General features: G+C 51.1%; 4 protein-coding genes across 4 annotated transcripts; 2 read left to right on the top strand and 2 right to left on the bottom strand.

Annotated features, from left to right (window-relative positions):
- The first annotated feature begins 2,441 nt into the window (after positions 1-2,441).
- On the top strand, positions 2,442-3,552 carry B0H65DRAFT_88775 (uncharacterized protein). Its single transcript, XM_062831527.1, has 2 exons — positions 2,442-2,912; positions 2,981-3,552. The coding sequence occupies exons 1-2, from the start codon at positions 2,693-2,695 to the stop codon at positions 3,343-3,345; spliced, it is 585 nt and encodes a 194-aa protein (XP_062683756.1). The 5' UTR covers positions 2,442-2,692; the 3' UTR covers positions 3,346-3,552.
- A 4,264-nt stretch (positions 3,553-7,816) lies between these two features.
- Positions 7,817-12,336, bottom strand: B0H65DRAFT_555542 (uncharacterized protein; the record flags this gene model as incomplete). The annotated part of the gene is given in 15 exon segments (XM_062830033.1): positions 7,817-9,842; positions 9,858-9,863; positions 9,876-9,943; positions 9,953-10,043; positions 10,059-10,073; positions 10,083-10,102; positions 10,115-10,256; positions 10,266-10,304; positions 10,320-10,343; positions 10,356-10,491; positions 10,504-10,529; positions 10,566-11,532; positions 11,574-11,634; positions 11,651-11,928; positions 12,272-12,336. Coding segments are annotated over 15 exon segments (3,519 nt in total). The 3' UTR covers positions 7,817-8,261.
- A 1,996-nt stretch (positions 12,337-14,332) lies between these two features.
- On the top strand, positions 14,333-14,672 carry B0H65DRAFT_545582 (uncharacterized protein; the record flags this gene model as incomplete). Its single annotated transcript, XM_062829389.1, has 2 exons — positions 14,333-14,502; positions 14,582-14,672. 2 exons carry the CDS (start codon positions 14,333-14,335, stop codon positions 14,670-14,672), a joined length of 261 nt encoding a protein of 86 aa, XP_062683754.1.
- A 2,055-nt stretch (positions 14,673-16,727) lies between these two features.
- B0H65DRAFT_88692 (glucose-repressible alcohol dehydrogenase transcriptional effector) lies at positions 16,728-19,378 on the bottom strand. The gene is made up of 2 exons (XM_062831526.1): positions 18,179-19,378; positions 16,728-18,123 (listed from the first exon to the last, which is right to left on the bottom strand). Exons 1-2 carry the CDS (start codon positions 19,281-19,283, stop codon positions 16,880-16,882), a joined length of 2,349 nt encoding a protein of 782 aa, XP_062683753.1. The 5' UTR covers positions 19,284-19,378; the 3' UTR covers positions 16,728-16,879.
- Positions 19,379-20,138: the final 760 nt, after the last annotated feature.

Genomic DNA, 20,138 nt, shown 5'->3' with positions numbered 1-20,138 from the left:
CTATAATATCGTAAATTAATTAGGAATTAATCCTATATATATTACTAGTTTATTTCGGACTATTTTATTTTATATATTTCGTCCTATAGGGCCTTAACCTAAACTTCGGTTAAGCTCTTAATATTTATAACGTAGGCTATACTAAGAATAGAAGATTCGGGGTATTTAAAATAATTATAATATAGTATATCGTTTAAACAAAAGTAAAATATTAATTAATACTATCGGATAAAGTAAATATTAGGTCTATAATTTCAACTTTTATATAATTAATATTATTATATTATCGTTTAATAAGAGATATATTTAGGATATATTAATAATATATTAACTATACTTACTAGGAGGTTAATTAGTATTAATATATTAGGAGCGGTTATATCTTTTAATTCTTCTTATTTATCGAATTTAACTACTATATCATTCATTTATTTTAAATTAAATATTGTTAATAATTTATTAAAGATTATATTATTCTACTTAATTAAACCCAGCCTAATAATAATAACTAAAATATCAGCGTTAATAATATAATATTATTAGCTGTTTTATAAAGATAATTTAAGGATATATTAGAAATAATTTACAGGCTATTCGTATATAATAAGGAGATATCAGTCGCGGTCAGTTTATAGTCGTATTTGGATATATAATCGTTAGTATTTAAGAGGAGTATTTAAAAACGCGAGTGATATTATTTCTCTATAGGGAACTTCAAGCGAGCAATTAATTATTTCTCTACGGGGAAAGAAAATATTAAGGGGGCAAGGGTCGGATAAGAGATTTTTCACAGTGTAGGGTCGGTCTTAGCGTATCCACTTAGGTCAGGGAGCTTTGGTAATAGGGTCGGGTCATGTGAGTACTCGTCGGGGGTCGAATGAATCGAATGAATCTCGCATCTGGAACCGGTCTCTGGCAACCAATCGCCGTCGAGAGGTAAACTCCGGATTCGCATGACAATTTCCCCTTTGTGGCCTCAAAGGTGTTTCTGCTAAATCCAGTGATGGACAGTCGCTTCTCGCAGTCCATATGTACTCCGACACTGGCCGCCGAGTCGTCGCAACAGGAAGTCATCAGTCAAGTGATTTGGATGGTTGCAGTTCAATTTCCGAACTCACCGAGACCACGGAGACCTTTTGCTAGCTCCGGGTGCTGGGGGTTATCGTCCTTGGCGTAGGTCAGCGTGTTTGGTGTAGTGGATCACCAAAAGTTACAGTTTCCCCTTGTTGGCGCATACCGCTCTCCCGCCATGTTGACCACATCGAGAAAGTCATCAAGCCATATCAAGCCTCAACACGTGTTCCGTGATGCACGGCATGGGTTGAGGTTGGGACAGCAGTCAGCAAGTGCTGTGTTGCTGTTCCGCTTGTCGATTTGCTCAACGATTTTTTGTTGATTATCGCAGTGGCTGGTCAATCGTGATATTCACCAGGAAATCCGATGAGGTGGACACCCGACCCTTCATTCCACTGTGAATCTCAAAAAGAGATCCATTCTGCCCATGGGGAATCATCTCGGGTTGTGGGACACAATGGGCATGGAATCTGACAAGTCTCGTACCTTGCACGCTGCTGCATCCCAAACCACCGTCACCATCTCCCATGTGCGACTCCAGGTACATGGTCGGAAATATTATTGCTCGTGTCACCATGCACGGAAAAGGGTGTCATAATTCCATGATTGGTCAGGCCTCTCAGGGCTGGTGCCGGCCTGTGGTCTGTGGACGCTCGTATGTGTGTTGCCTCGGACAGGCCTCCCCCCTGTCAACCACCCACAACCTACTCCACGATGCCGAGGCTGACAATGACAATCATATGCGTTCATCCACTTTCCCCAGATCTTCAATCTTTCCGTCCCCCCGCGACTTTCTGTTAGCTCATCCATCCCCAGGCCAAAACAGCCCTGAATGGACGCAAAATGTGATGAATTCCAACACCATCACGCATGTCAACCGTCTGGGGATTAAATCCTCATCGGGTCAAGCGGCGGCGATGAAAGGGCGACATGGTTACAAACCCCCTTGTTGCCGTCGTCAACACCCGTTCATCCGGTTCTTGCAGTTCCTGGCAGGTCTGTCTGTCTGCTGTTCCTTCCGCCGCCGCAATTCGACCGGGCGAGATGGCCGATGGAGGGCAAGTGCTCAAAATGAACCAGGGACATGGCCCATAGATGGGCTCCATCTTGCTTAACCATTCACGGGAGGATCTGTAGCCTAGTGGAACTATTTCCTCCAATGCAGGGGGCCTGTCAAGAGTTCCTTCCCAGCACCTCCTCCACAACGGGGACGACACTCGGGGTTCTACGCCGCGTGTGCGCCAAAAAGTGCGAGGTGTGGAAGGTGTGAATGCTACCGGAGGTAGCAAATGGTAGGACCCAGTGGGATGCTACCGTTGCCAGCCACCCCGTCTTTTCCCACCCTCCTTTCTGGGGCCTTGGCTTGGGTCTTTGGAGCAATGGGAGGCAACCTAGGAAGGAAGCTGTTTCGGTGCCTTTCTTTGACACACACACCTTCCACCAGAACCAGAGAAAACATAAAAGCGGTGTCATCCTCCCCATCTGCACCTTCTTTCCCTTCTTTATCTCTCCGCCACCAAATACACACTCGCTTCTGTGTTTCAGCTTCCAGCCGACTTTCGTTCAGCCAGACAACTTACTACACCTAATAACAACCTTACAACAACCCTAATTCAAAATGAAGTACTCCGCTGTCGCCCTTGCCGCCTTCGTGGCCGTTGCCTCCGCCCAGGACATCTCCATCATCCCCTCGTGCGCCCTCCCCTGCATCGACAAGGCCGCGGAATCGGTCTGCACTTCCAAGACCGACTACAAGTGCATCTGCGAGAAGAAGGACTCTCTCGTCAGCTCTGCCACCGGCTGCGTCATTGGCGCCTGCGGTGCGGACGTTGCCCTGAGTATGTTTTCCCGTCCTCATATAAGCCCCTTCAACGACATATAAATTAACATGACATACCCCCTTCAGACAAGGTTCTCCCCGCCACCGAGACTTTCTGCAAGGAGGTCCTCTCCGGCGCCGGCTCTTCCGCTGCTCCCTCCAGCTCTGCCGCTGCCACCACCGCTGCCCCCGCCTCCAGCTCCGCTGCCGCTGCTCCCTCCAGCTCCGCCGCTGCCACCACCTCCGCTCCCGCTGTTGTGTCCAGCTCCGCCGCTGCCGCCACCACCCTCGCCCCCAGCTCTTCCGTCTCTGCCGCCCCCGCTCCCTCCAGCAACGGCACCGTCTCGATGGCTCCCCCGGCCTCTTCCTCCCCCGCTGAGGCTGGCGCCGCCGTTGCCGGCTACATCGGCAGCTTCGGTGTCGCTGCCCTTGCTGCCCTTGCTGCTTTCTAAATTATCCGTCCTTGATGGGTAATCTGTGAAAGTTGTAACGATGGTGGGAAAGAAGATGGATGGAATGAAGGTGGTTGGATGATACCTTACGACGATTGGAAATGTTGTATGAAGTTATTATGTGTATAATGGATATTGTGTCGGAAACTTGAAACGTAACTATTAACTACTGGTCCGGTGGGTAAAACAGAACCACACCTCCATATACGACATCTAAGGGAAATATCCCTAGGGAGTTCAGAAACTTCTCGTCCGCCGAAAAGTAAAAAAGTTCAATCACAAAGAGAGGATGCAGAGGAATATGACACCCCCGCTACATTCGATTTTCAGAAGAGTGATCATAAAGGTCCCATCAGACATACTCGTCAGGATTTTGTAGACCTGACGAGTAAAGGTCCTTCAAACATCTCCCTAATGGGACCTTTATGCTCATTCTCCTTAAAATCGAATATAGCGGGTGTGTCATACTTCTCTGCATCTTTGCTGATTGAACTACACTATCTCTTTTCTTTCTCGCGAGAGAGCGAGAGATGGTTGGATTCAGGAACAGTTAATTTGGAACTTTCACTTCAATTTCCTTCTCGGCTTCTCTTTACTTGCGCCAGTGAGTGAGTTGAGGTTGAGAAATATTTAATACGATTTATTCTTCCAAATTTGATTTCAACTGCAAAACCGTTATGGTCAGTCAAATGCGTGCTATCAAATTGGAATCCCAATTGTCCAACATTTATCGAACTACAAAAACAATTTCCAGGGTGTTAAGTATGACTCGTGAATCATGAACAAGCCTCTGAAGCGTTTCAAAACGTCAAACCGTCTCAATATCGTCCTCTCGTAAGATTCATCCTTCACTACATACTGCAGTCTTGACTCGAGCCATGTCAAGTCCAGTCGGACTCGGTCGGTTGAACCATGTCATTTCTGCCCCATGTCATCTCTCTCACCCACCTGCCCGTCTGAGCCGTCCTTCCAAGGCAATGCGTCCAATGCACGGCGGCTACGCGGCGGCCTCTGCGGCTCAATGCCGCCTTTTCCTCCGCCCCCTGTCAGCAGTTCCCCATCAAGCCCATGTCAGGCATGTCGGCCGATGCATCATCAGGAAATACAGGCAAGAAATGGCAGGTAGTAGGCAATTGGTTATTGCCCGGTTATGCATCTCAAAGCCTGATTCCCCTGAGTGGTCGGATTTTCACCTCGCTAACTCGCTTGTCATTCAAGGTTTTCATTGGGGTAGGTATTATTGCAAACCGGGCAGACAAATTTACATGGAACGAATACACAGAGCAAAGCGAGCAAAGGTAGCAGAGAGTTATTGTAGTCGACGAGGTATGTAACGTGAGCGGCCGCGCAACATTGGAAAAGACACAGCCACTTTTGGGTAGTTTCTTTTCGGTACTGCATTCGAAATTGTACATATGCGTGCATAACGGTGGTGCATCGGAAGCAATTTGACGATGAGTAGAATTTACGAAATGGTATTAGTTACCTACCTAACGGGGCAGGTGCATAATGGGTTGTGGTTAATGATATGTTCGGTGAATTTGAAGGTTTTGCGTTTAACACAATGAGGGAAAAAGAAAACGTTTAAACAGGACCTCTCTATACTACATAGAAACGAGGAATAGCAAATGGAAAAGTTGCGAGAACGAGAACGGGAGTGGATGGCAACATCGACAATCAAGTAGATTGAGGCTGATTGGAGCGAACCTTCAACTCGGAGAAAAAGTTGTGGCACCAGAGGAAGTCCGAGTATATTTCGCCGAGCTTGAGACACGTACCACAAAGCTTCCATTCTGAAGAGGTGTCGTCGTAAGCTGAGCCCAAAAACCCACAGAGGGGCTCAACAAAGACGGAGTCCCAGCCCGTTGTCGATCTGTTGATCAGTCTCACCAAATTCGTCTAACGCCACCGACGAGCCACCGAGCCACAATTCTGTTGCCTGCGTGACGTACAGACCAGACCGTACGCAACACATTGCTGCCGCTGTCAGCTTGGCAGGATGTACAAATGTAACTATTTTGGGTTTTTTAGCCTCGGGTGGCGGCGTTTTGGACGATTTGAACCTTGAACAAAGGGAAGCATATGAAGACGGACAGACGGACAGGGATCGATGCATTCGTTGGATTGAGAAAATTGGACGGATGTGGCTTGTGGCGTTTCTGGGGAAAAGTTCATTGGGAAGTTTTGATGCTTTGGGAATTGTCCTCCGTCAATCCCATCAATGCCCACGGCATGTGCAGACTGCTGCAGAGGCACTACATAATGACACGAATTGAAGTGCAGGGGCAGTTAACCCGTTAAGAGCCGCTCCAAGATCTTGCGACTTGCAGACCATCGCTGAGCGAAAGGACTTCACTTTGTCGTCAGATATCCGCAAGTGTGAATGAATCCAGGCTATGCATAATCCAACAAAAAAGTCCCAATAGCCCGGTTCGGTTCTCTTCAGGCTATTACATACCATCCTCTCCTACCATCCGTCTGCTACGCAGTAATTTCCATACCTAACCACCAGCTGCGGAAGGTGATGTCACATTGAACATCCCGGCTGGGTAGATGAACGATTGAACGGCTTCGATTCGATGCATGACAAGCAACCGGACGGGAATGGAAGTATAGAAAAGGGGGAATATAGCAGCGCCAATATAGGGGTGTGCAGTAGTGTTCACTAAGGTAAATACGGCGAGGACGGGAAGGGTGGTGAATGGAAAGGAGATGATGGTACCCTATTATGCAGGTGTAATTCGCAACGGTGAAGTGTTCAGGCCGTCGTCGAGATGGTTTGCGTGCGGGACACAAATGCCACGCAGAAAGTCATTTGCTCAGGATGCGGATGGGGGAAGGAGCATTGCTGAATGGACAGGAAAATGCAAGAGACATGGACGGAAAGTAGCGGCAGGCAAGAGTGACCGGCCGGGTAATGCGGCGATATGCATGAGGTGTTTGACTCTTGAGGACGACAGTCGAGGAAGGAGCGACAGACGGCGAGATGGAGACGATGGACGTCATGACTGCAAGCGGTTGTATTTGAAAACAAAACTCACAGAAAACGGCAAGAACATTCTTGCGAGATTTTGACACACAATTATCCGTGCTCGTTTTTGAAATGTTTGTGTAGTTTAGCAGAAGGGAGGAAAGAAAAAAAAAAGGAAAGATCGTCAGCCACGGGTGGTTGTTCAAGGCGTGCTGCTTGTATTTGAAAGCAGGCCTCTTCTATCTAAAGGAGCTATCTTTACCTGCAAACCCTCTAACGCACTTGGAAAAGTGAGAAATCATCACCCGGACTGAACGGTGAAATGTGCCGCGAATTACGGTAGTTCGCGCACGCGAGAGGACAACGATGAGGATTCCTCTGGGAAGAAGATCACGCAGAGCACCAGTAAAGCTAAAGAAAGACCTGAGAGGGACGAACACCAGATGAAAGGAAGCGGAAAGGCTGGTAAATACCTTACCTGTTGACAGTATATACGGAGAAGAAGAAGAAGACGAAATTATGTCGATGCAATGCAAAGGAACCCAAAAAAAAATTAAAAAATGCCATGGCAACAAGGCCACTCCTCCCGTTATTCTTGTTGCTCTAGGCTACACTAGGTCAACAAAGGCAAATCGTCTTTTGTGTTGCGAGTTGAGAAAGAAGCGGGAGAAATGTTCACTTGAAGGTTGATGTTCCTGGGAGATGCGTATACTTCCGCGAAAGACTCAAAGCAAGCTGTCTGAACTCTTGCTAGAATTTTTCTACTCCATTTCTTTAAATCGGCCGTTTCTGCTATCGTTCCGTGCTCTGGGCGGAAACTTGCATTTCGACGACCACGAGGATAGCCATGAAAAGACGTGAATTCGGCAGGAGTGTAGCATGTTGTGGACAATCACGGACACTCGACCATAGCATCACCACCAGCTGTATTGCCATCTGTATACCAAACCCATAAACCGCAGGATCAGAGAAGTATCGGGATAACTATATTGCTTTGGACTTGTGCATTAAACACGTCTTATGCCTCGAGACATTGAGCAAGGTAACGCGGATGAGTCTATGGGTAGAGTACCCGCCCCCGTGAACAATTGACGATGACAGATGGTGTGATTCAACCTCAAACGTCGTCATCAAGGGCCTTAAGCAAGTCTCTAGCATCGGATTTTCGTCCGTTCTAATCACTGCCAAAGCCTGGCTCTACGGGACAGGTACCCGTACAACAGAAGTGGCTTGCCGGACCGAGCTGAACTAAACCGATTGACATGGAGGCAGGTTGGCACGGAGCTGACCGAGCCCAGGAGATGATCGGAGCTGCATCAAGGAAGTAGAAAAACTGCCGTGTTTGAGGTGTGGAACAAAGACCGATGATCAGTAAACCTGAAGGTACCTCTAAGGTATAAAACGGACCGCTCCCCCCTTCGTTTATATCGACTTTCCACATGCTTTGCCGCAGTACATTCACCATCACATAAGCAGGGTGGATTAAGGGATCAATAAAGATGGAGAGAAAAAGAAACAAGGACTGGTCCGCTCGGATTATCATACTACGCTAGGTACACCTTTTCCCAACTCGACTGCCGTCAACACATCAGCCAGCGAGACAAGCACGCCCACACATCCACGACGAGCATCCACGACAAGCCACATCAAGCTTCCACGACCAACAAGCGGCACCCCTTCAGGTACATCTATAGACATCCATCCATTGACACCGCATTGCCGATATGAGCTCAGACACGAACACTCAAGCGGTCAAGCGCACTAGCTTTAGCAACTATCCCGGCAGCCAACATCCATCAATGACACACAAACGACGGAACGAAGCACTGGCCTAAACAGACCAGCAGACAACACTCAAACAAGCACAAGCAGAACGAACAAACAGGGAGGCGAAACAGACGTCAGAGTCTAGAGTAGACACAGGCTAAGCGGAGCAGAGGATAGCTCAACGATCACTAGGGCTACCAGGATCTTTCGAGCTCCCCTCAGCACTACCACTACCAGCACTGTCTCCGGCGGACCTGACGCTGCTACGACCCGAGTCAACACCGGAACCCGACGCTGAACCTCCTGAAGCAAATCCCGAGCCGACAGAGCCGACAGAGACAACGGCAGACCCGGTACCCGAGCCGGAGCCGGAGCCGGATCCCAGGGCAGTACCACTGGTAAATCCGTTGAAGCCTGAGCTCGAACCACCGCCGATGGGACCGAAGGTACCGTTGTTGCCGGCGAGTCGCTGCTGTCTGGTCGGGAAGCCGAAACCGGGCGGTGCTCCGCGCATCGAACCCGGGGTGCCGAAGATGGTGTTCGCGTTGCTGTGCTGATGCTGATGGTTCTGACCGTAGCTTATTGCAAGTCTTTCGCGTTCGAGTCTCTCGCGCTCATCCTCATCCGTTGACTCAGTGAATCCTGAGATGTCACTAAGCATCGACGAGGATCTGTCTCGTGCCTTGCGTTGCTGAGCCGGGGTGCCGATAGCCGCTTGCTGAGACTGCTGTTGCTGCTGGAGGGGGTTGCTGAACGGTCCTCCGATCGGCGGCGGCGGAAGAAGGGCTGCTGGACCAGTCTGGGGGCCTAGAGACGAAGAACCAGATGCTGCGGCAGTGGCTGCGGGCCAGAGAGTCTGAGCCGGTGCGTTGGCAAAAGTGCTATTGACAGCTGCTGCAGCGGCGGTAGCACCAACGGGAGGCATTCCCCAGCCAGTGCTAGCATTACTTGCTTGCGGGTACTGACCGCCAGCAACTGCCGCCGCATGGCCGTACGCCATATCCTCCTGCACACTCGACAGGTACGCGTGAATCTGGTTGCTCATGTCGCTGATCTGTGCCTGCTTCGCCATGTTCATGCTTCTGACAGAATTGATGCGATCAGTGAGATGCCTCTCGGCCGTGGCAATGTCCGCTTCAAGCGTGGCGCGGTTCTGACGCCGGCGTTCAGCTTCACCAAGGCCCTGAGCATTGGCATCCGTAATGCGCTTGTGCTCTTCCTTGACCTTGTTGATGCGGGATTCGACCTTCTTTTGCTTGGCTTGCAGGCTGGTTTGCTCGTCTTTGAGGACTTTGAGTTCGGACTCGAGCGTGGCGTTGAAGCTCTTGAATGCGGAGCGGGCTTCCTCGTAGCGAGCCTTCTCGCACTTCCAAGTGCTCTGTTTGGAACGGTATTCTGCAAGGAGCTCCTCGGGAATGGCTTCGAGTTCCTTTAGTTCGGCTTCCAGCTGCGCGATGGACTCCTCGGCTCGCTTCTCCTGGATCTTGTTCTGGGCCACCTTCTGCTTGAGCTTATCGTCATCACCTCCCGCGGACTGGACAGCTGCCGTGAGTTTCTCAACCTCCTTTTTGGCAGCGTTCACTCTACGGTTGTTTTCCTTGCGCGCAGCCTTGAGTCGGGCCTTCTCGTCAGCCAGCTTGATCTCGGCAGCCGCAATCGAAGCCCTCAGGGTAGTAACCGGAGAGTCGTGGCGAACGTTATTAACGCGCTGGTTGTTAGGTGCTGCCTTTGCGGGTGCCTCGGGATCCCTACTCTTAGCCTGGACGGTCCTGACATTGGCCTTGTAAATAACCTGGTCGGTTCGAGTGCTAACAAATTCGCATGCATAGTTGGATAAGGGGGTAAGTCCATAGATGTCGCCTGTCCAACGGGTGCCTTGGTGCTTGTCTTCTTCGGTGCCTTCGATAGGAATGATGCGTGTCGGTTGCCATTTCGCGTTGTTAACTCTGACATAAAAGGGCTTGGCGATGCTGACGCCAGGGGTTCCTGCCTCGTCAACGGTTTCGTCGTCAGGAAAGTCTGGAAAATAACTCGTGTTGAAGCAGAATTCGTCGCTGCCAATGTAACAAATCCAAATCTGTTCCGGCTGTGTATTAAACGGCGCGTTCCCCAAGTTGTGGATATCCGTAGCGTTGCTACCAGCTGATTCGGAAGCCGCATGGGAAAGCTCATACTCCTTCACCATAACAATTTTTGTACTAGCCAGGGCGGCCCACAGAGGCTGTCGTATTCTAACTTGAGCGCTCTGCTTTCGTCTCTTCTTGTTCGAAACAGTACCCGCACTTGTTTGCAGATGGGCGTCGCTATCGGCTGCCATCAGCGCCGCGTCGGAGCAGCTGTCCGAAAACGAGACCGTCTTGCCGGCCTCCGGATCCAGTTGACTTTGTGACTGCAAATCTCGTCTTTCCCTGCGTAGATACCACTCCCGAATGTACCGTACCAGTCCCTGTGTAAGAATATGTATAGCCAAAACGCTTCTAACCCAGCCATACGGACCCTTTTTCTCGAAAGCTCGTACGGTATGTTCGATAGGACCACCATGACTGGTCGGAAAGAAGCGATTCGTGCCAAAGAGGGTACTCAAATGGGAGAGACCATTCCACCTAGCCTGTCTCGTCCATTGGGAAGCCCCAATGATGGCGACGCAGAGGAAGATGCTGTTTGACGTGCTAGTCCTTGAGCTTCCGCCTCCTCCGAGGGTAAGGGATATGACAACCTGGGCTAAATCCAATATGAACTGCTGCATGGGAGCCCATAGGAACAGCCATATACCCAACACAGCCACGTCCATACAGACCAGCGTGGTGAGCGAGGGTGTGCCCTGGTTCCCATCGAAGATATCGGCAATGGTCAACCCGGAACTAGTAGTAACGGGAGGGACAAAGGTCAAGAGGGTGAAGAGCATGTAGACAATGGCGAGGAAAGCCGGAGACAACTGCATCAGGATGATGAGGATGGCGATGGTATCGTAGATCGGGCAGGACTTGAGTACGGTCAGGGCATATTCGACGGGACCGGGGTCACGGTGAACGTTTGTGTTTTTGGCGTCGTTCACGTTGATCTGACGGTGGTTCTCCTCGTGGGCGGACTGGAGGGGCGGGAAGGCGAGCGACTCGGCGGACTCTGACTCGGAGTAGGCGCCGCCCAGGGAGCCGCGGCGCTGAGACTCGGCGGCCATGGTGTTGTTGTTGTCGTCGGGCAGGGCGGGGAAAGCATTGGCAGCTGTCGTGATATTATTGTTGTTATTGGCTTGGGGGACGGCTGCGGGGGCAGCATTATCGACGACAGCAGCAGTAGGACGTTGATCGAGGGCGGCGAGCTGCTGGTGACTCTTTTGCTGCTTGGGAATGCGCTTGCCCGGGCCTACAAGGCCACCTTCATGTCTCGTGTCGCGCTGGTTGTTGGCACCCTGCTGTCGCTTTGCTGAATTTGACGCGCGAGGCATACGCCTATGCCGACTCAGAAGCGTGTTCTGAGCCAGCCGGGATACCGGACGGGGACTGGAAATGTCGACGTGGTCGTGGTCAAGGTCGGGACCGAAGGGGTTCTCTCTCGCCGAACAACTACCTCGTGCTCGTGCCTGAGCCTCCCTCGGCGGACTGGCGTGGCCTGCTGTGGGGGAGCGGTCGCCAAGGCCAGGAAGACAGATGGAACTCGAGATCGGGTGGGAATGGCATAAAGGTGGACCGCAGTCTGTGATGGGCGGAATCGCTATATGCTTTGGTCTGATTTGCGCATCGGGAAGACGGTCTTTGGGAAACCAAGTTGTCGGCTGGCTCTTTTTGAATTTTCGAGCGTGGGCGGAGCTGGCCGGGTGGATGGCGTGTCGACGGCAAGCACAAAGTCTATCGGATATGAAGTCTTTAATATTGATGTTCTTAGCAAGCTGGCGCCGGCCAAGGTGGGATTAAAGGAGAAAAGCGGATTTTTGGATCTGGAGAACAGAGGTTTTCAACACAGACACGGCACAAGGCGAAGGAACTGTCAAGACTGGAGTGGCAGGCAAGGAAGGAACCAGTGGACAAGAAACAAGGGCCTCTGCTCCAGTGGACAGGGCAACTCCAAAGAATGGCAGGCCCGGGCAGACCACAGTCCACAGAGGCAAGTCCACACCCACCGAGGACAGTGTGGGACAGTGCTACACGGCAGCCGTGTTTGGCTGGCTCACAACGCTCTTTCTCTGCTCACGGCTGGTGAACCGTGGATGCCGGCGGTGGGGAAGTCTTGTGCCCCAAGAAGCCACGGGGAACCATGTCCTTTGCTGGGGAAGGTACACTTGAGTCTTTGTCTCTTGCAATTGGACACGTTTTGCAATGCAAGGTACGCGGCAGTACTTGAGTGGGCTAAACACACTGCCGCAATCTCCAACCTCAGCTGAAGCCCCGCCAATCTGACACTGTGAGCGGAGTTGTCGCTGAAGGGCCGGAAGACGCCCGGACAACATGTCAAAGTCTACAATGTGTATAGAGTTGAAGAATTGATAAAGAGCACGATTCTTCTTCACCTTCTCCTCAACAATCCTCTTGAATACAATCTGCAACGGATATCCGCACTCCTCAGCCCGTCTCACTTTTTTCCATTCAACATGAAACAGGCGCAGCATGTCAGTTGCAGCGTGCAGATGATGTTCGTCAGCCGCCACTACATAGAAGTCTAGGGGATCTATCATGTTGAACCCTTCCATCTGAAATCCCAACGGTCTCTTTGTTGTCTAAAATTTGATATTCGACGTTGTTGATATTGGTTGCAAGAGAGACCAGACGACACTTGCCTTGCACCGATCTTCACATGCAGACGTGAACCCATCTTTCTGCCGACGGCTGTAGTCAACTGCAAGACGTCAACGACTTCCAGCCCGCGGACAGCGGACAGTGGACATCACTGCAATCACGATTGCCAATCCCGTCTCCGATCCCATCAGACATCAGCAACATCAGCAAAAAGAAGGCGGGGAAGGAAGCATCAGCAAGCTTGCCCAACCACAAGCGACGGAACTCTCAGAGCTTGACAACCAACGGATTAAACAAACCCGCCCTCAGCCGCCGCACCCGCCGCCGCATCCCTCCTTCCCCCGATCTCCCTCCCGATCTCACTCCTGACGATGATGCCTTCCTTGGCAACGTTCTCCTACAAAAAAAGCGGCTGCGGCACAGTGTGCAAGTTTCACACGGTTCCTTTTTACGGTTTAGAACTAGCGCTGCAACTACACGCCGTCGATCATTTGCACTTTTGCTTCCATTGTTCGGTTTTCGTCTCGCTGTTCTGTTTGCAAGTGATTCAGCGGTTTGCTGCGTTAACTTGACGTTTCTTGTTATTAGAAGCTTGTTTGCCTCTTCGCCTGGCTTCAAAGATTATTGCCTTGGAGTTGAGGTCTGGTACAAAGTTGCAACCCCCCACCACCATCTTTCTCCCCAGCACCAGAGACACAGCATCCTGCCATCTTGATTCTTGGCCACACACAAAGACAAGGGCTTTATATCACTCTCTACCACTGATACCACCTCCCAATTCTCCAACTCCCCAAAACTAACCATCGATGCCACCCAGTGAGCCTATAGCATTGAATTACCGTCTAGCGGTAAAGCAAAGACCACCACAGAAGATCTTGCTGTCGGCATTTGCTCCCGCAACAAGGCAGGGAAAGAAGCACATGGTTGAAAAGAGCTTTCCAAGCGAGACATACGAAGACGGATCTCGATCTGATCGACTGAGGTTCAATGTCATGACAGTATCCTCTACACTACCTTACGGAAATCTGTCCGCACTTCCACAATCAGTAGTGTGATATACTCAGGCACCATAAGTCGCCTTTGTCCGGAGCATAGGCCGGCGTTTCATCAAGATTCAGATATGCTCTTTCATGGTTTAGGAAATTACCACGACTGCCGGCATCAACCCTGGATGGGGTGTGGGGTTTGCAATAACACGCGACACGGACGGCCCCGATGATGTACTTGTCTGCCGGTAGCCGAACAAACCTCTTGATTCTTGATGTTGGGGTTGTCATGTATACCTGTAGCCTTCGCACAAACTCCCGTCCAAAGGAGGCTACAAAACAACCATCTGGCATCGGACAAGGTCCATGAAAGATTTCTCGAGATAGATCACAGCATAGCGATCACTTCGGATAGCCATCCGAACGACACCCCTCTCTCTCTTCCTCCCCGTCATCTCCTACACTCCATCTTTCACATCACGACACTCACTCCCCCAATCCCACCCACCATTCAAACGTACCAGCGTACCAACATGAAGCCCGAGAGGCAGAAACAACTGCAACAGCGGCTCGAGAGCGGAGGAACTCTACCCCTCGATAACGACGACGGGTCGTTAGAGCCCTCGATCGAGAAGGCCACCGGAACTACAACACGCAAATGCGCAAATTGTGGGGCTGAGGGCCACATCAAGACGAACAAGAAGTAAGTTATCCGCACCCTCTTTTTTTTTTTTTTTTTTTTTTTTTTTTTTCAGTCCTCTAACCACGCGGCGACCTTCCAGGCTCTGCCCGTTGCTCAACGGCTCGATGCCGACCAAAGACCAAAACCAAGACGATGGCGCCTCTGGTGTCTCTACCGGCCAGTGGGCATGACCAAGCCCGTTCATGAATGAGCCCGATCCGCACCAATCATGTCCCACAGCTTGACTGATGATAATACCGTACCGCTCATACGCCATAGCTAGAGGTATATTACACGCGTACTTCGTCTGCGGTCTGACCAACCGCGAGTAAAAGCTAGCTACCCCGCGATTCTTTTGTAGGGAAGGGAGGGAAGGTACGAAGAGGGGTGGGTGACTGTTATGCGGCTGCCTTCACTTGGCACACGACCTTCATCTAGAACTAGGTACCTCTAGGGTTGAAATCACCCCGATTACGTATATGTGCCTCTCTCTACCTATTGCACCTTCCTTCTCTGCCTACTTGCTTGCTATGCAGTGAGAGAACCTTATGTAGTTGTAGCAGCCTGCCGTGGTGAGGGGTCAGCCGGCCGACAAATAGTTGCTTCGCTCCTGCTCCCGACGAGGCCCCGTTCTCATGTTGACTGAGGTGAGATTTTAGATGAAACCGGGCAGACGGGATGGATAACCAAGAGGCTGGCTGCTAAGCAAAAAAAAAAAATCAAAAAAAAAAAAATTTGACTGCAAAAGTGGAAAGTATAACAACTGGTGAACGGAGTCATTAATCTCCCTAATCATGACTGACGCCTTGAAGGAAACTACCTAGGTAGGCATCACTAACAAGTGAGATTGTAGGTAGGTAGGCAAGGTAGTTTGTACCCTACGCACGCACTTTGTTTTCACCAACATAGGTATCTACTCCATGTCAGCCAGCCAGCTGGGTACCGGTCCCGGATCGGATACATAGAGCGATAGAGGCAGGTACCTTGGCAGGTTGACGTTTCACCAAAAAGAGAGCGGGAAACAGTCAGTCAGTCTGTGATCACATCGATACCTCCACCTAATCTTGCCTGCCTGATACCTCTAGGTAGCCTCCGATCTTGTCTCATCAGAAAGGTGCAGGAAGGGCAGTATTGTGCAATGGCCGGCGAAAATGACGTACGAGTCAAGTTGAAACGCTTGTCTCAACACCAACACCCGGCATACAAAATACAAGTAGGTCCAATGTTCGGGGCGAACAGGCAGACGTTGTTTGTTGGTTATCGTTGGTTTTTACCTTCATCGTCAACGGTGTTTCATATCTCTAATTGTAGATACCTCCTCCCACATGACATATTGAAAGTTGAAAGTTGAAACTCTACAGCTACCTACCTCAGCCTCAACCTCAACGTGACACCATCTTGACCGCCTGCCTTACTTTGGCTGCCCTGACTATTCAATTGTGGAAGTAGCAGCCAAGTCTGAAAACTCGCACAAGTCTGTTCAGTGGTTACAAGTTCATTGATGAATTCTGATAGTGTGATCTTGTGTTGATGCTGACGGATTGAACTGAAATCGATTAGGGGAAGAAGCCAGCCTGGCACGGAGATCTGTTCTATTGCGTATTGTGAGCCGGTGATTTTACCTATGTGAAGTTTAGGAGACGAAGAATCTGCGGTGAGTGGAGGAGGACATATGTGCAGAAGGAATGGTTAGAAAGGACTGTTGTGTCAAATCAAAAGCGAGCATCAAACAACGCAAGGCAGTAAGTAGTAGAACAAGGCATGTATGTAGAGGTATCTGAAGGAATCATTTCTTCGTTTCTTCATGTTTCTTCAGTAAAGGCAACAACAACAACAGAAGCATACCAGAACACCAAGTGTATCACCGCCACGCGAACCCCCGTACGGACCAGTGTCTACCTACTTAGTAAACCTAAGGCCTCGTCTAAGCCAAAACGTACAGGAGGAAGCAGAAAGCAACTAGAATCAAAAGACAAAAGTGTAAGGGCAACACAAGAAATGATCCAAAAATTCGACCTCAACACCAACATAAATTGTACAAACCCACCACATACAGAGACAGAGAGGACAGAGACAGAAAAGGAAGCAGTATGAAAGAGTAAGAGAATGAAAAACCGCTGCCAAACTACCGCTTCAACTATAGGATAAGCTTGAAACATTTCCGTTTCCGTTTCCGTTTCGTTCGTCTGTATGAGAACTGAACTGGAACAAACATCACAAGAAAGTTCATTCATTGCTCCGAAGTAAGTCCACTTGAAAACCAAACCTAATTTCTTCCCAATTCCATTCCTCCATCCATCCATCTCTTCCTCTATCGTACGTATCACCCACATCACATTTACACTTCCAAGCAAATAAACTGTCCGTCCACACTCCTTTCACTTCACCCGTCATCCTACTACTTGGAACCAGATCCAAAATCCTGTCCACCATCCTGCTGACCAGACCCGCCACCATGAATAACCCCCTTAACCTTCTCTCCCTTCCTTTGCTTAATCACAAACTCAGCCATGATCTGGATATGATCCGCGGGGAAATGGTAGTTAGGGAAACCAGGCACCCGTTTCAGATGGTTCTGGTCGGGAGGGCCAAGCAACTCCACCACTTCGAGCGTGTTGGTCGAGTACCAGATATAATCAATGACCTCCTGGAATCCGGGCACGTAGTTGGTGAAGGAGAGCTCGTCGGGCGTGCCGTTGAGATGGACATACGCGGACCGCATGCTAAACGGATGGGCGACGCCGTCGCGCGTGAAGTTGCCGTACTGGTGGGGGCCAAAATCGGACTGCTCGGGCGTGACGCGGCCCATGGACAGAAGCTCGTAGACGGAGGATTCCTGCGTAGAGTTGTAATCGCCGCAGACGAGGAGGGGGATGTCCGTGTTGGAGCGGTATTCCTGCGAGGGGCCCGGCTCGGGCATTTCGGGTTTCGGAATGTCGCTCTCGACCGAGACGGATTGCGGGATCTGGATGCCTCGCTTGTCCTTCAGGGGTTGCCAGCGGACATACTTCTCGGCATACTTGGTGATGTTCTCCATGAGAATGGCCATCTGGACAAGCTTGACGTCGGCTAGTGTTGGCTCCCATGCCAGATGCGTGTTGGCGACGATGACGCGCGCGCCCGTGCGCCTGCTCTCGAAGAAGCAGATGATGCCAATGTTGTCCTTGGGCATGACCCGGTTGAAAATATCATGCTGGTTCTTCATGTCGGGACGGTTGATGGCAATGTTGGCGTAGTCGATCAGCTGCTTATCCAGCAGGATCCACTTGCTTCCCTTGTAGAAGATGGCGCATCCATCTACTGCTGCCGCATCCTTCTCGTTCATTGTCTTGGCCTTGGGCCGAGGCCAGTGGACACCCTTGTAGTCATTCTGAGCAAGCTCCGGACTGAAGAAATCCCTAAAGACGTCCGTAGCGATCTCCTGCAGACACAACATGTCCACGTCCCTGTCCCGTATTTCCTGGAGAATCCGCTCCTTTCGGTAATCCCACGAGAGCGCTCCGGTAGGCGTATAACCGTACATATTGGTTGTCGCAAACTTGTCGCATAGGATATTCCAGGTCATCACCTTGATCCGCTCGAGACTGGGTGATACGTCTTCTTGTACGACAATGGGTTTCCGAGGACTGGGGGGGAGAGGAACTGCAGTGAGCGCGTTAGCATGACATCGGTTACGAGCTACAAATGTGGTACTCACCTGGTGCTTGCTCAAGTAGGGTATTGATCAAGCTCTTTGTTCCACGTTCCACAATCTCTTCCCTCAGACCCGGGTTGATTGGGTTCCCTTCGATACCGAGAATATCCAGCTTGTAAAGGGAGCCCAATTCGTACGGCAGATCTCTAATCTGGTTGTCGAACAAGAGCAGTTTCTCGAGGCTGGTGCACATGCCAATCTCCGGGGGAAGCTCGGAAAGAAGGTTGTTGGACGCTTCTAAAATCTTGAGGTGACGCAGTTTGCCGATCTCGGCGGGCAGGAACGTTAATCGATTGGAGGCAATATAGAGCTCTACCAAGAAGTCATAGCTGAACAGCGCCGAGGAAAGAGCGCGCAGTCCCTGGCCACTCATGTCCAGGTTGTGCCAGTCTTGTCTTCTATTCCTCTTTTCCACTTGGTAGGGTCTTCTCCTAACTTCCTCCTCGGTATCACCAGAGGCGTTTGTGCCACCCGCGGTCAGGGCGCCTCCTATCCCCTTGTTTTCGGGCGCCTTAAGCCGCGCGTAGTAGTGAGGTTGGTGCTGCTCCGTCATTGCAGAATGTGCGCGATCCGACTCTTCCTTTAGGCGCATTTGCTTTTGCCAATGCTCGTTGGCGGGCTGCTCGGCCGGACCGCCCCTAGCGGCGACCGAGTGGCCGTTCTGGAGGTTGTTGGTAGTATAAGGGCTGGCGTTGGCCATTATGCCGCTCGAGAAGGTAGAATGGCTCATCAGGTCGTTCCTCGCACCATGCCCCGAGTGGCCGGCCTGGAGGACCTGGTGGTGCGCATTGTGCCCCTGGTGTGGATGACCTTGCTGTGGTACATGGTTGTAGAACATGGGCATGTTGGGTTGTCGGCCTGGCGCGGCGCCATTGAGTCGGGGGTTGTGCCCCTGCGGGTGATTCTGGCCGTACATGCCTCGGTTATTTTGGTTCGCGTGGTCGGGGTTGGCTTGGGCGGCGGCTTGCTGGGCGGCGGAGGGGTCGGCGATAAAATGGTTGAGCAAGGAATTCAGGAGGAGTCCCGTCGCGATGTTGGTGTTAGAGGCGAACTGGGCGGGCAGAGGGGTCGAGAAGGACTGCTGCATATAGCGGTGACCATCTGCCATCTAGCGACGACGAATGGCGAGCAGGCCTGTGAAGGTTGTGGGGTCGGGCGCGAGGGTCGCGCGTGAAACAGCTATCGGGGTCGACCAGGTTCGCGGAGTCGATGTTGTCGGGAAGCGGAAAAGCAAAGTTGGCATGGAGCACAGCAGTCTCTTCTTCGGGCATGGATGCAGTGTCCTAAGCGTCTGCCGTGATGGGGGATGGTGTCAGACGATCAGACGGCCATCCAGCAACGACAGCAGCGCAACAGCACGGCAGGCAGCGGGGAGCAAGAGCTAGTGTGGTCGTAGCAGCGCAAGAAGGAGGGACCGCACGTGGAGTGCCGCGAGGATATCTTGCCGAGTGCGGTGAGTATTCGCTGAACCGTCGATCGTCTCGGGGAGAGAAAGGTGACGTCGTCGGTTTTTTAAAGTATCCGTTCGGTTGGGTGCCGTTCAGTTCTTCCCGAAGAGGGGGGAGTTGAGAAGGGGGGGGAGAGGCAAGCTCGACGATCGACGCAAGTTAACGGTTTTCTATCGTATGTAGTGATTCGAATGTACAAGCCTAAACACGAGAGCAATGGACGAGACAAAAGTTAGTCATGGAACAAACTGATGGTGAGCAAAGGGGGTATCACGCGCGACGAGGTGGGAGGAGGAATATCACCACCTTGGCTGGAAGAGGAGCTTGGTCTTTGCTAAGAACAGGCAGGGAGGACAAGAAGGAGAACACGATCAGATAAGATGCAATGCGCCGCACTGGCAGCTGACCCAAAGAGAGAGAGACTGGAGATAGACTCGATGGTGGTGGTGGTGTATAGCGGGGTGTGGAATAGGAGCAGTGCCGTGGCCGGGCTGAATGGGCTGGCTGGGTGGCAC

This window comes from Neurospora tetraspora (genome assembly GCF_033439725.1).
Source record: "Neurospora tetraspora strain CBS 560.94 chromosome Unknown B0H65scaffold_2, whole genome shotgun sequence".
Lineage (NCBI taxonomy): Eukaryota > Fungi > Ascomycota > Sordariomycetes > Sordariales > Sordariaceae > Neurospora > Neurospora tetraspora.
The sequence above is the reverse complement of the archived record's forward strand: the minus strand, read 5'-3'. Positions and strand labels throughout refer to the sequence as shown.